This window comes from Silene latifolia, chromosome X, assembly GCF_048544455.1.
Source record: "Silene latifolia isolate original U9 population chromosome X, ASM4854445v1, whole genome shotgun sequence".
In the NCBI taxonomy this organism is placed as follows: Eukaryota; Viridiplantae; Streptophyta; class Magnoliopsida; order Caryophyllales; family Caryophyllaceae; genus Silene; species Silene latifolia.
In genome coordinates, this window is record NC_133537.1 from 113308840 (window position 1) to 113324548 (window position 15709).

The 15709-nt window shown below is 38.3% G+C and overlaps 1 protein-coding gene and 1 long non-coding RNA gene across 2 annotated transcripts; one reads left to right on the plus strand and one right to left on the minus strand.

Moving 5' to 3' along the window:
• Positions 1 to 403: 403 nt before the first annotated feature.
• On the minus strand, positions 404 to 832 carry LOC141618133 (putative mitochondrial protein AtMg00860). The gene has a single exon (XM_074435244.1). The coding sequence runs from the start codon at positions 830 to 832 to the stop codon at positions 404 to 406; it is 429 nt and encodes a 142-aa protein (XP_074291345.1).
• Positions 833 to 1291: 459 nt separating this feature from the next.
• Positions 1292 to 5766, plus strand: LOC141623536 (uncharacterized). Its single transcript, XR_012533436.1, has 4 exons — positions 1292 to 1520; positions 3538 to 3637; positions 4849 to 4949; positions 5543 to 5766. It is a non-coding gene; the product is annotated as an uncharacterized LOC141623536 (long non-coding RNA).
• Positions 5767 to 15709: the final 9943 nt, after the last annotated feature.

Here is a 15709-nt window from a genome sequence, read left to right on the forward strand (position 1 = left end):
CGTGACATGGCCGTGAATAAAGCATGGACCGATTTTCTACTCAATGCATCCGCACCACATTTGCCTAACCCTCATGATAGACAATCTCCATATCGTAGTCACCTATCAGCTCGATCCACCTCCTTTGCCTCATATTCAACTCTTTCTGTGTATAAATGTACTTCAGGCTCTTGTGATCAGAAAATACCTTGAATGTAGCTCCATAAAGGTAATGTCGCCACATCTTCAGTGCAAACACAACAACTCCCAACTTCAACTCATGAGTTGGATAATTTTCTTCATAAGGTTTCAGTTGTCGCGAAACATATGCAATAACCTTACCATTCTGCATTAGCACACACCCCAACCCATTCTTGGATACATCGGTATAAACTTAAAAGTTTTCACTCCCCTTAGGTAAAGCTCAGACATGAGTAGTAGTCAAGCGCTCCTTTAAAGTTAGGAATGATGTCTCACAACTCTCATCCCACTTAAATATGTTATCCTTCCTCAACAATCCAGTCAACGGCTTAGCTATCTTAGAGAAGTCGTTTACAAATCTCCTATAGTAGCCAGTCAAACCCAGAAAACTCCTCACTTTAACAACATTTTTCGGTGGCTTCCACTTGGACACCGCTTCAATCTTGCTTAGATCAACAAACACTCCTTCCTTAGACACAACATGACTCAAAAATGCAATGTTCTCCAACCAGAATTCACACTGACTCAACTTAACATATAGTTGATTATCTCGCAACAATTGTAACACCAGTCTTAGATGCTTCTCATGCTCCTCGTTTGTCTTAGAATACACATAAGGACTAAATACCCGGTTCATAAGGTCCATAAACATTGTCGATGCATTAGTTAACCCAAATGGCATAACAACAAATTCGTAGTGCCCATACCTTGTTCTAAATACAGTCTTAGGTATATCTCCATCTTTAATTCTCAACCGATGGTATCCCGACCTCAAGTCAATCTTGGAAAAAATACCTGCTCCACTAAATTGGTCAAACAAGTCATCAATTCGCGGTAGTGGATATCTATTCTTAACTATCACATTATTCAGCTCTCTGTAGTCTATGAACAACCTCATACTCCCACCACTAGTAGAAAAACATTTATTTACGGCTACCTATTTGAGGCGTTTTTGTCAAACAACAGCAAATAGAGAATAAGGTTTACTTTAATTTTTTTTCATATATAGAAGCTATTTGAGGCGTTTTAAGAAAAAACGCCGCAATTGTCAGCGTTTTGTAAAGAAAACGCAGCAAATGAAATTTAAGAAAAAAATATAAATAAAAACATACTCCTACCTTATTCACCGCAGCCACAAGTACACAAGTAACACAACCCCTCTTTACATGAACAAAAAAATACCCTCCTCTCCCATCATTCAAGGTTATTCACTGCTGTTGCTGACACTCTCACCAACTTCGTTCAAGCACTGTCGTGGCTCATTTGTTATAATCATTCAAGCGCCATCATCGCTTCCTTTGTTATACTCATAACCTCCTCCAATTCTCCATCTGTGAGAGGTAATTACTCTAATTATATGTGAAGATCTATACTAATTTTTGTTTATATTTTGTAATTGTTGTTGTTTGCTTATGGTACAGTAAAAGAATGTAATTTTTGTTCATAAACTAGTGTTAAACTAAGTAATTTATAGTTTAGGGTTTGTAGGAAATTGGGGTTTTAGGTCAAAAACCGAATTAGAAGTCGATAAATGTGGCGTGAATTCAGATCATCTGCCTCTTGACTGCGAGAAACTAATCCGATCATGTTATTTGTCACAATCGCAAATTTATTTGCATCCTTTTGATTGTCATATTTGTTTATTTTTTTCGCAAAGCATCAGGGACCCTTGGTAATTTTTGAAATTGATATCTTATTTTATACGCCATATTTCAAACTCTTTTTATGAAATTTTAAGAAATGTCCGTAAATAAATGAGCTTCATACAACATTGCGCATTTCTTCTATATGGTTAGTTAATTCTTTTGTATTTTCAGTTGGTAACCTCACTTTTCTGAAATGGAAAGTTGCTGAGTTTCTTGAGCTGATTGTTTTCTTCACAAGATCAGTGAACCCGTTTAAGAGTAGTTAATTATTGTTTGTATTGTATATTTCCAGCTTTTGATGGTCAAGTGGTAGATTGGGGTAGATTGATGGAACATAACGTATCTGATATTATGTCTACCTAATCATATATATTTCTTGGTGGTTTCCCTGTACTGCTTATTTATTCACATTTCCTATATATTGTGGTAGCATTTTTTAGAAGTATTTAGCAAAGCATGATGCCCAGTCTCATTTTGCATAGCGAACTCCCCTTAGTCGGCAACACTGCTCCAGATTTCGCAGCTGTGGCTGTTTTTGACCAAGAGTTCATTAATGTAAACTACCTTTTCTTCTTTTGTTTTTCTCGGTATCACTAGTTCTAGCCTTCTAGGTAATGTTGCATTATGTGGAAGTCAGTATAAGCATTATGATTTGTAGACTGTACTACTCTATTGCTTCACACATACAAGTAATATGAGATCTAATTCATCTAAACTAGAGCTGTGGTAGAGTAATAGATATCTTGTTACGGGAATATAATGAAAAAAACTAGCTTTTTTTAGCATGTACTTGAGGCCCAACAGGTGAGTGTCAACAGCTGTAAGTTGCTCTCTTGACAATAGTTCTCGTGTTTTGACCTATTTGAACTCTTGGAATATATTGTCTTTAAAGAAAGGTTGTATTGAGAGATTTTATTTGTTCTCCTTTTACTGAGGCTATAAAAGATCCAAATTAGAAATATTAGAGATGGGAAGACAACTATTCGTTATTTAATGGCAACATCTAAATTTTCTTCTTATTCTATTCTCTTAAATGATTTAAAATGTGTTGCTCTTATATTATTCTCATAAATGGTACGGAGGAGGAACTCGATATGTATACTTACCTTTCTAAATGTCAAGTGATTGTTATTGGCTGCAGACTTAGTTGCTATCTTACAGATATAAGTCTCGTGCTTTTCTAGGAGATGATGAATTTGATATTGCAGTGGAGAAAAAGGAATATATATTCCCATGTCGCCATGACTCAGCTCTTTCTTTCATAGTTCCCTTCATCTTAAAGTTAGTAGCCCTGGTCTAGTAAAGTGAAGAGTTTTTTCTTGGTCTGCTACTTTCTTTTGTATTGCATTTGGACTTTGTATGAGCTGTGGTGTCTTCATACTTTCTCTAAAATGGACAACATGAATTTTGTATGAGCTTGGAGTAGGTGGTCAGAGTCTAGACTGGGTATGGCTCGTTCGAGTCAAGCTTAGGCCACATGAATTTTTTTTTTTTTTTTTCGTATTTCTTTTGACTTTGGACTCAACATCCTATAGTCTTCTTTTACATCTTGTGGAATAAATTTTCCTGTTCATGTGCTCTCATAGATAAAATTTTCCTCTTCACTCTATTATTCTACTCCCTCTTTTCTCAAGTAGCAACTGTTACTTCTAATTGGCTAAGTTCTAGTCATGCTGACCTTTAGACACTTGTTGCTGTTACTTTATTTCAGGTTGTTGAATTTGCGATTATGAAAAGCAACTTTAGGCCTTAGAGGATAGGCTGGGTTCTATGGTGCACCTCACTTGATATATGCTTTGTCTAACTGTAAGGTAAAGAGTCCACTCTTGTATTGCTCAGCATGTTCATTTACCTGACAGATGCTACAGTGGAAGCGATATATCTGAAAAAAATCTGGCAGATGGTATAGTTTTGCAGATTTGCATATTTGATCGTTTACAGAGTTCTTAGATTTAAGCAAAATAGTTGGACATGTTATATCTATGCTTCTAGTTTATGTTGGTGGAATTTATGGAGGTTTTGTAGTTGTGATTCGATATTTTGTGTAGATGATCCATGAAAGGTACAATCTTTAGGATGTACTTCCTCCATTCAACTCCACTCTACCATATTTCCTTTTTCATCCATTCAACTCCACTCTACCACTTTCCTAAAAAATAATGTAAAATGACCCATTTGTCCTAATGAAAACCTCATATTTACAACTTTTGCCACTCTTACCCCACTACAAATTAACATCAAACTCCACCCTAATTAAAATAAAACAACTTTCACACAACCAGTTGTACTTCTATTACTTGTTTATTGTTACCTTAATATTTGTGCATTTTATATTATGGTAGAGTGGAGTTGAATGGAGGAAGTAGTTGGTAAATACTGTTATGTTTAGGAATTTAAAAGGGAATATTTTCCTGCAAGATGGTCAATAGTCAATTGCACTATGTCTTGGTGATTTTGTTAAGTTAGTGATTGATGATGGGTGCGTGATCGGAATTGGCCATAAAATATACTCGCTCTATTTCAGTCGATATGCCCCATTTTCTTTTTCTTTTCTTTTACGTAAGGGTGATTTTGTGAAGAATTGTGCTTATTGACCTGGTTGTGATTTGTGAGCATGGAGAAGAGTTGGTTTCCGAGTTTGGTTATGCACTTGGGTTTAATTCTTATAGGCACGGACTTCTAATTGTTTTTTAGTAATAGTATGTATTTTCCTATTTTTTACCGGCTGGATGAGAGGATGATATCGTTTCTGTCAACACGATTTTTGACGTCTGTCCAATCCTCTGCATAAATGCTTTCACTCAAGTCCGTCTTTTTTAGCACCTAATATCACCGTAAGTATACCGTGATCAAGTCCCCCATGTAAAATTAATGAGGTGTGCTGGACGTATAGTTGCAGGCCTTGAATATTGCAGCCTTGAATATAGTCTGGTCACAATGATTGGGCATGAATGAAGTGTCTTGGTTTTTGTATCATGATTGGTGTAGTAACTTTGTTGTGCTTATGTTTACTGATTTCTAGGCAGAAAAAGTATGGGAGGAATTCAGTGAGGACATATCAATACAACAAGCATTTTCGATAGATTGTTTGAAAGATGAGATGTTCTCTACTAATATACGTAGGTAAGCTACAAATTGCCTTTTAAAGTTCTTAATATCGATTGAGTTTATTGCTTTCCTGTTTGCATTTAATGTATTTGTAGCGAAACTAGTCATTGAGTTACTAGTCTTTGTGCTCCATATTTTCTTTGAGCTGAAAAAAAAAAAGAGACCAACACCATCTTCAGTGGCTGTAAATCGGAAGAAAAAGCTCAATTCCAACTGATTTTTTTAGGATGTGTGTTACTTGAACTGGTCTGACCTTGAAACATGAAGTGTAATGTCTTCAAGCTGGCTTCACTTAGTTCTCATTATCTTGTTTTTACTCGTTAAAATTCAAGGTCTCAAGCCTGCACATCATATGACTTAACTTAACTTGTGTTCTCTGACGACTGATGGAGTACTAACACCTGGGCATATTCTTGGTATTGATGAATCCAGTATGACAGGAGAGAGCAAGCTTGCTCTTTTGATCAATTATTAAGAGAATTTTCTGTGTTTGCGTCTTAATAAAACTGACATGGGGACATATTTGGGGTTAACTCTCTTAAATAGTTTCACTTGAATATCCTTTCCTTTTAGATTGTATTTTCTTTTAGTTTGATTTTGTTGTGCAGGAACAGGTGAAATGGCCAAGCAGCTGAGATGGTTTTACTACTAGGCGTCTAGAGTATTTAGTTAAATTCTATAAGTTTTAGATTGGATTTGTATTAGTTTTGAATCATGTATGTGTTTTATTTCTATTTGATGTATTAATTTAGAATATTACCTAACATCATTTAAGATGTATTATGGAAGAATATATTTTGAGAGTTAAATTAAAATAATTTTGTTTTGATTATTTTTTGCAAAAAAAAAAAAAATTGCTTTTTTTTTGGCTATTTGCGGCGTTTTTCCATAAGATTCTTATTTGCAGCGTTTTTTCAAAAAAAAGCCGCAAATAGGCATTTATTTGCGGCGTTTTTATTTGCGACCCCTTTATTTGCTGCTACATCAAAAACGCCGCAAAAGGCCCTTTTTTTTGTGGCGCAAATAAATATTTTTGTACTAGTGCACCTTTCTTTTTAATGAACAACAACGGTGCACCTCAAGGACATACACTTGGTCTTATATAAACCTTTTCCAGCAACTCCTCTAACTGCTTCTTCAATTCCTCTAATTCTCTCGGTCTCATTCGATAAGGGGCCTTATAAATAGTTCTCGTTTCCGTTTATAGTCTTACATTAAAGTCCAACTCCCTCTTAGGTGGAAATCCCGCAATTTCATCAGGAAAGACATCCTGAATTTCACTCACCGCCCCGATCTCTGCTGCATATGGCTCCTCCACACATGTGTCCCTTACATGGCAACGAATCATCTGACATCCCTTCCTCAAACAAGCTTTTAAAGTAATTGATGCAATAAGTTTCACCTTAGGTTTCACTATGAATCCCTTATAAGTCACCCTAACACCCGTAGGTCCTCTCACCGATACTTTCTTTTCGTAACATTCGATGTGAGCTTTATTCTTACCCAACCAATCCATTCCTAGTATTATTTCAAAACCTCCCAATGGAAAGTCAATTAGGTCAACTGGAAATAAAACCTCCCCAATCATAATAGAAATATTCTTATACAACTTATTACAGTTTATTGATTCTCCTGACGATATCTCTACTTCATCACTTATCTTGTCATGATCAGTCAATTCTAAGGTTTTATCATGGTCACTTGATATAAACGAATGGTAGCTCCCGAGTCAAATAAAACATAAGGTCTAAAATTGACTAGAAAAGTACCCGAAACCACGTGAGCATCTCCTTCAGCAACCTCTTTTGAAATACCCCGTATTTTATAGTCAGTGCACTCGGCCGAGTATAGCAGAGTACTCGACGGAGTGGCACTATACTCAACCGAGTCATGTGACCGAGTGCTCTCTGAGCTTAAACTCAGTCCCTACTTGTGTGTAACTTAGCCGAGTGGCTGGTTAACTCGACCGAGTGCCTTCGTACACTCGACCGAGTATACGTCTCTGTTGGGGCTAGTGTCCTTTACAGTTAGTGCAAGGACTTATAAATCTCTAAAAGGATCAAAGGGTATACTTTTGTATGATAATCAGTTGGTCCACGTTTATCAATAACGGTTGGCTTGCTAGATAAGTTTGACGTTATTGTCATACAGATGGCGGTGATCAACTGGTCCCTAAAAGTCACACCTATAGGATACGTTTGAGAGATGTGACGGTATGAAAATACAGTCATGTTGATGCCTAATATGACTAACCAGTTAGTCAGAGTTATTGACTAGTAATTGGTCAAACGCGATGTTGAGATAATTATTTAATACGGATTAAATGATAATGGCTAAGACGAATTAAGCAGTTAATTCGTAATGTATATTGAATTAATTAATTATACAATATTGTCTTTGTCGGACAAGTATTAATATATCGACTGAGTCATGTTGCTAGTTGATATTTTAAACCAATAACCGATGACAATTTATAATAAAACCGCGTCGTATACATTTTAGCGAGACGAGTCGGATCACGAGTCAAAATAAGGAGAAAGTGGAAAGCCCACTCTCTCCTCTTGAGACCCGCGGACCGAGGCTAACAAAAGAGAGGCTCTCTCTCTCTTTTGTAACCTAAGCAATTCATTTGTCTCAAAAACTAGGGTTTTGGAAAAATTCCTCTGAAACCTAGATCTCACATCTAGCAAAACTCACAACAAATTCTCTCGATATTGCAAGGCAATTAGAGAATACTTTCTAGCACAAGGGGCATAGTCTCAGACGGTCTTGGGTGCAACAATTAGGAGGAAATCTACGTTGATTTCTGTTCATTTTGCCGAATTGCACTAGGACCCGAGGTTGATTCTTTACCTTTATCGTTTCTCTTGTATTTATGTTTTATGACCATAATTCACATGTAAATTTGCGTTATAATCCTTAAAATTTAAGGGAATTTTACGGATATTTCCCTTCAAGTGGTATCAGAGCGAGGCCACGTAAATTTTCATTGTGATTTTTCATAAAAACGATTTGAGACGATCTTGTTTTGTCTAGAAAACCGTGCGGCTGGAATTTTCATTTCGGTTGTTTTTCTTTTTTGAAAACCGTGTCATGTTTACACACGAGATCTTTTGCTTTCGTTTTATTTTACATATTGTTATTTTATACGGAGATTGTAGCAATATGTCAAGTTTTGAGCATTGTAAATTTGATTTGATGCGGTTTTGATCAAAATTGATATGTTTTTGTTTCTTCAAATCGATTTTCACGAGGGTTTTAAAGTTTCAGCTTGTTTTTCCTCTCGATCGAGCATCTTTCCTGTCGATCGAGAGCTTTTCAGTGATGTTTTTCGTTCGATCGAGCACATGCTTTACTCGATCGACCTCTTTTAAAACCCCACTGCTCGATCGAGAAGTCCTCGTACTCGATCGAGCAGTATTGCTAATATAAGTCCTCGATCGACCACGAGTTCTGTCGATCGAGTACTTCCTGTTTGGCAAACCTCTCGATCGAATGGCAGCATCATTCGATCGAGCCCTTTTGGTCCTCGATCGAGAACTTTTGTCCCTGGATCGAGGGATTTCGTTTTTGGCAGCGTTAAAATTTATTTCTTTTGTTTTAAATTTTATTTTGGCCATAAAATGTACTTTATACGGATATTGTACACTCGCTTGATAGTGAAACGGTTCACTCACGTACCATATAGTTATTTTAAAGCGATTTAAAGTAACGGATTATCATGAATTAAAAGGTGGTTTGGATAAATTTAACATAATTACGGAATTATGTCACGAATAAATTTGTTTTAGTTGATGCATTTTATTTATCGTTATTGTTGAATGTCTTGAATGTTTATAATTACGTATTTATTTATTTTACAATCGGTTGTAACTTAGTGTGGCCTTAGTAGAACGTGTTACCGTAATGATGGAACACGGTCTTGGTTGTATTTTGAGATCTCGCATCTCCGTTTTGGTTTTTCTTTTATAATTACAGTTTTTATTTAGAATGTAAATAGGTTTATATTTTGTAATTTTAAATTGTAATTTTGAGAAGACCAAAGATGGAGAATCGGATGCTCACTCCCGCTACATGGATCAAGATGGAACATCAAGACAAGCTTCCCGGGTCCAACGGTGGATTCCAAAGTTGTTTTATGTTTTTTTTTTTTATTAGGATAGGCCACACTAGGAATTTTATTTACGTATTGCATTCTTTTATTTATTTTTCGTAACGATAATTTGCATCATATTCCGCCTAAAACCAAACCACCTAATTTATTGCATGAAAACTGACTCATATAGAGGTCACGCGTTAGTTTTCTATGACATTCTTATGTCACACGATCTTTTAAGCCATCACCTCAGTTAATTCATTCTCGTAATGCTAGTTATTTGTTCACTTAAAATGAATTAAAAACTAAGTTGATGGGATCTTCCTCGTATAACCAAAATTGAGAATAGTCTTTATAGGTCAAACTCCAATGAATCCCTTCTTCGTCGGTAGGCATAATATGACCCCTTCTACGTCGGGTAAGTTGGAACTGATTGACTTATTTTATCTCAACACTATGGTCACTCGTACGATCCTGTGATTATGGTGGACTATAGATAGGATTTACGGAAATCTATCGACCAAGAGTTTTTACGGAAGAACTAGCTAAACAGTTGGCTTATCAATTTACGGAAATTGAGTCTTGGGATCACTTGTATTATTCTTGAGGGAGATCAATTATGCAAGTGCAATGAGTCGACACGATTAAAATGACTTTTAAATAGACTTAAATCACCTCGATGAGTTGCTTATTTCGTTTTTGTTTTTCTTTCTTTTTCAGCGTAGATCACGTTTTTAAAAAAAAACTGCTAATAACATAATGGCTGGCATCCTCGATGACCCAATGCCAAGTGCCACATTGGACCGTGAATCCTGGCTTCGGATCTTCATGAATCAGATGAATCAGTCTACTAGACTGAAGAATGATGGATCAAACTTGGCGGAATGGGAGGCGGCATTACGGAATGCTGCCACTGCTGACGGGAAGCTCAAGTATCTAACTGAGCCCCTGCCGCCAGCCCCAGGCCCCACGGCTCGAGTTAACGAGGTCTCCACGTATAGCGACTTCGTCATGGAAGCGGGTGCGATTAAAAACGTACTCATTTTTGCAATGGAATCCAATTTGCAGAAACGCTTCATAGCCCAAGGTGCAAACAAGATTTTCACCACGCTCACTAAGGAATTCTCGAAAGCACCGAGAATCGTGACCTATGAGCATACCACTCGCTTCTTTGATGCGAGACTCCAGAAGGGCCAACCGGTTAGCCCACACATTCTCAGCATGATTGAGAATATCGAGATCGGAGGCGCTTGATTGTAAAATCAGCGAGAACATTGTGATTGACCGCATGCTTCATTCACTCCACGATGGTTTTGCGCTCTTTAGAGCCAATTACTATATGAATGATTTGAATAAAAGTCCCCATGAATCGCACTCCCTTCTCGTATGACCGAGAAGGACATGAAGTTCAGTGGGAGCATGAAACAAGATATTCTCGTTGTGACAAACAAGGGCAAGGGTAAGGGCAAAGCTCAAGCGAGACCTAGCAGAGGCAAACCGAAGTTCAAGAAGTCGTCGGGTAAGAGTGGGCCTGGTGAGGCAAGTAACTCATCGGGCGCGACAAAGAGCAAAACCGAAAACATGGAATGCCATCACTGCCACAAGACCGGGCATTGGAGGCGGACATGTCCTGTTTATCATGAGGACATAAAAGCGGTCGCGTTAAACCTGTTGGTATGTCTTCTTCCTCTTCTACTTTTATTCATATGATTGAGATTAACCACGCAAGTTACGGAACTTGGGTACTAGGACTCATACATACGGATGTGTGTGGACCTATGTCAATCACCGCACGAGAAGGCTATAGGTATTTCATCACTTTCACGGATGATTTAAGTAGATATGGCTATGTCTACTTAATGAAGCACAAAAGTGAATCCTTTGAGAAATTCAAGGAATACCGCAGTCGGGCACAGAACCTCTTTGGGTAGAAAGATTAAAACACTGCGCTCAGACCGTGGTGGCGAGTATCTTTCTCACGAGTTTGATCAACACCTCAAAGACTGTGGGATTGCCTTACAGTTAACTCCACCTGGAACACCTCAGTTGAATGGTGTGTCCGAACGGAGAAATCGAACACTACTTGATATGGTTCGATCCATGATGAGTCACACCGTGTTGCCTCATTGTGGGGTTATGCTCTTTCGTCATTGCTCTAATACTTAACCGAAGTCCGTCTAAAGTCTGTGACAAGACTCCATATGAACTATGGAAGGGAACGGTCCCTAAATTGTCCTTTATACGGGTTTGGGGCTGCGAGGCTTATGTCAAGTGGAGACACGAGGATAAGCTCGGCCCGCGATCGGTCAAGACATACTTTATAGGTTATCCTAAAGGAACACTTGGTCATTACTTCTATTCGCCAACCGAACAACGTGTTTTTGTTGCGGCTAGCGCGACATTCTTAGAGAAGGAATTTCTCGAGAATGCAAAGAGTGATAGAACCTTCGACCTGTCGGAGATTCCAGAACCAAATACCGAGCAACCATTGGAGGAACCAATTCCTTCAATCCCGGCTGCGGTAAATATTCCTGAGGAACCTAGGAGGTCGGGAAGAGTCTCTATTCCTCCGGACAGATACATAGGTATGGTCGAGGAACATGACATAGATGACATCCTGCTCTTAACGAGTAGTGAACCCGCAACCTATAAAGGTGCCATGACTAGTTCCGACTCAAAGCTATGGCTTGAGGCCATGCAATCCGAGATGGACTCTATGTATGAGAACAACGTATGGGATCTTGTTGACTTACCTGCTAAGGTTCGTCCCCTTCAATGCAAATGGCTTTACAAGATAAAGCATTCTGTGGAAGGTCAACAAGATATCTATAAAGCACGACTAGTTCCTAAAGGTTTCACCCAAGTGCCAGGTTTGCACTACGATGAAATTTTTGCACCCGTAGTCATGCTGCGTTCCATTCGGATTATCTTAGCGATTGCCGCTTTTCATGACTATGAAATTTGGCAGATGGATGTGAAAACCGCCTTCGTAAACGGTTTTTTGGAGGAACAGTTGTACATGGTACAACCCGAAGGTTTCATCGATCCTGAACATCCTAAGAAAGTATGCAAGCTTAAGCGTTCCATTTATGGACTTAAGCAAGCATCTCGGAGTTGGAATCATCGCTTCGACCAAGTGATAAAAGAAAATGGATTTACTCGATCGGTCGAGGAACCATGTCTATATATCAAGTCGAGTGGGAGCAAAATTGTCTTCCTAATATTGTATGTCGATGACATACTCCTGATTGGGAATGACATACCTCTCTTAACTTCGGTGAAAGTATGGTTGAAAAACCATTTCCAGATGAAAGATCTGGGTGAGGCACAAAGAATTTTGGGCATCCGTATCTATCGAGATAGATCACGACGGATGTTATCTCTCAGTCAGGAGTCTTACATAGACAAGATCCTAGAGAGATTCAGCATGACTAACTCCAAAAAGGGGTTTCTTCCTATGGCTCCAGGGGTGCATTTGAGCAGGTCTCAGGCACCAGAGACACCGGAAGAGAAAGAGCGCATGACACGGATTCCTTATGCCTCGGCTATAGGATCAATCATGTATGCCATGATATGCACACGTCCGGACGTGGCATATGCATTGAGTATGACAAGTCGATTCCAACAGCATCCAGGTGAATCACATTGGATGGCTGTCAAGAACATTCTTAAGTACCTACGGAGGACTAAAGATTGGGCATTGACTTATGGAGGCGATCAAAAGCTATGCGCAACCGATTCTGTGAGATGCTAGCTTCCAAACGGATCGAGATGACTCAAAATCTCGAGTCCTGGATTCGTTTTTACTCTTAATGGCACAGTCAGCCATCTGGAAGAGTTCCAAACAAAGTGTTACAAACAGATTCTACGACTGAGTCCGAGTACTATGCTGCGTCTGAAGATGCAAAGGAAGCGATATGGATGCGTCAATTCTTACAAGGACTATCTGTAGTGCCTAGTTCGAATGACCCGATCACCATCTATTGTGACAATAGAGGTGCCATCTTCCAAGCTAAGGAGCCTAAGTCTAGCAACAAGTCTAGACATGTACAACGGAAAGCTCATCTAATCCGAGATTACGTGGAGCAAAAGGAAGTAGTGATAGAAAAGATTGCTATAGATGATAATATAGCAGATCCTCTCACTAAACCATTACGACAAGATAAGCATGAAGGGCATGTTAATTCCATGGGAATTAAACGTGTTCCTAAGTTGTAGTACTCTTTTATGGATTAGATTCATTCCTTTATGTACTCTATACGACATCATCGTTTTGATATTTAAATATTTTGTTTTTCATGTGGTTTTGTACGACAATTTTGAACACCACAAAGTGAACTGAACAAACATTATATTTTTGGTCCTTAATTGCCCACGTGAGCTGATAACTCAAGGTAATTATTTTGTGACGTTGGTTGATGGTGGGTTCAACGAGCCATAAGTCAAACGTTTGACTGACCAATCACAGAGGCGAGTTATACGGATATCTCGTAGGACACAATTGTGACATCGACGTGGAGTCCTAAATGTTTTATAACATTCGGTGCCAGGTCGTGGATAGGACCTCCATGGTGATCCTAAGAGTCGATTCTTTTGACTATCGACTGTCTCTTGAGATTAAGGCAGATTTTGAGTGACTTTGGTTTCTTTCTCACGGTCATCCGTAACAGGGGGCCAAGTAGATTTTTTTCGGGTCATTTCATCTTTGTGCTTAGTTCGGAAGGAGTCGATTTGAAGGAAATATTCAGCCTTTATCAGGTACTCGATATTTCTCAGGGCCACTCGAGGAGTCAGAATCGAAATGCATGGCCATGCTCGAATACGGTCGTTTTATCGGTTGAGTTACTCTCTAGTCGGGAAACCACTCTTGATACTGGATCGATTGTAAAATACGACCTTTGCGGATCCGGATCGCAAATTGTTTTACATTGAGTGGGAGAAATTTTAAATGAATATGAGAATCGGTTATCGCACATACACTTGTACGGACAAGTGGGAGTTTGTTGGAGCTGTGTCCTCCAGTTAGTGCGGATAACGTCATTGCACATACACTTGTACGGACAAGTGGGAGCTTGTTGGGGCTAGTGTCCTTTACAGTTAGTGCAAGGACTTATAAATCTCTAAAAGGATCAAAGGGTATACTTTTGTATGATAATCAGTTGGTCCACGTTTATCAATAACGGTTGGCTTGCTAGATAAGTTTGACGTTATTGTCATACAGATGGCGGTGATCAACTGGTCCCTAAAAGTCACACCTATAGGATACGTTTGAGAGATGTGACGGTATGAAAATACAGTCATGTTGATGCCTAATATGACTAACCGATTAGTCGAGTTATTGACTAGTAATTGGTCAAACGCGATGTTGAGATAATTATTTAATACGGATTAAATAATAATGGCTAAGACGAATTAAGCAGTTAATTCGTAATGTATATTGAATTAATTAATTATACAATATTGGCTTTGTCGGACAAGTATTAATATATCGACTGAGTCATGTTGCTAGTTGATATTTTAAACCGATAACCGATGACAATTTATAATAAAACCGCGTCGTATACATTTTAGCGAGACGAGTCGGATCACGAGTCAAAATAAGGAGAAAGTGGAAAGCCCACTCTCTCCTCTTGAGACCCGCGGACCGAGGCTAACAAAAGAGAGGCTCTCTCTCTTTTGTAACCTAAGCAATTCATTTGTCTCAAAAACTAGGGTTTTGGAAAAATTCCTCTGAAACCTAGATCTCACATCTAGCAAAACTCACAACAAATTCTCTCGATATTGCAAGGCAATTAGAGAATACTTTCTAGCACAAGGGGCATAGTCTCAGACGGTCTTGGGTGCAACAATTAGGAGGAAATCTACGTTGATTTCTGTTCATTTTGCCGAATTGCACTAGGACCCGAGGTTGATTCTTTACCTTTATCGTTTCTCTTGTATTTATGTTTTATGACCATAATTCACATGTAAATTTGCGTTATAATCCTTAAAATTTAAGGGAATTTTACGGATATTTCCCTTCAGTCTCTAGAGCCAAAAACTCACGTGTGGACTCCGTGTGTTGGGCCTTACTTTATATACTCTATTTTCAGCCTTCTTCTCCATTTTTGAAACCCTAAAACACCTCCTACACTTTCCCAACCACCCAGATCCTCTAAAAATCCTCCAACAACCTTGTTTATGAACAACCTTGTGTCAAGATCTACACTTTCTCATTTCCTTATATTTGTAAGTAGTTGCTTATCCTTTTTCCTTTCATTTTTATGTTGACCCAAACCCTAAAATATAGGGGGTTTTATTGGAGCTGTTAATTAGTAATTATTATTAATATTATGAGTAATTAAAGGGTTATAATAAGAGGTTTTATATTATAAACGAGGATAGGATGTGTTGGGATAGTTATTATGTGATTTGTATAGGATGAGACGGTTTTATGAGACGGGATCTTGCTTGTTTCGAGTAGCTCTTTTGGAGTATGTTAAAAGCTAAGATTTTCCTACTCGGTATTTTGGTAATATGAATGCTTGTTTATGTGTCCATTGTCATTGTTTCCATAATAGAGATACTATTGCATCATATCATGATATTTGGGATTGTTGTGAGTCTCATGTTTTTTGTCGGAAATGCATTATAGCATGATATTGAGATATGGCGACTTAAAGAATCAGAATATTTGAGG

Coding starts and splice junctions, on each gene's coding strand:
- LOC141618133 (XM_074435244.1), bottom strand. CDS start 832: ATGTTTATGGACCTTATGAACCGGGTATTTAGTCCTTATGTGTATTCT.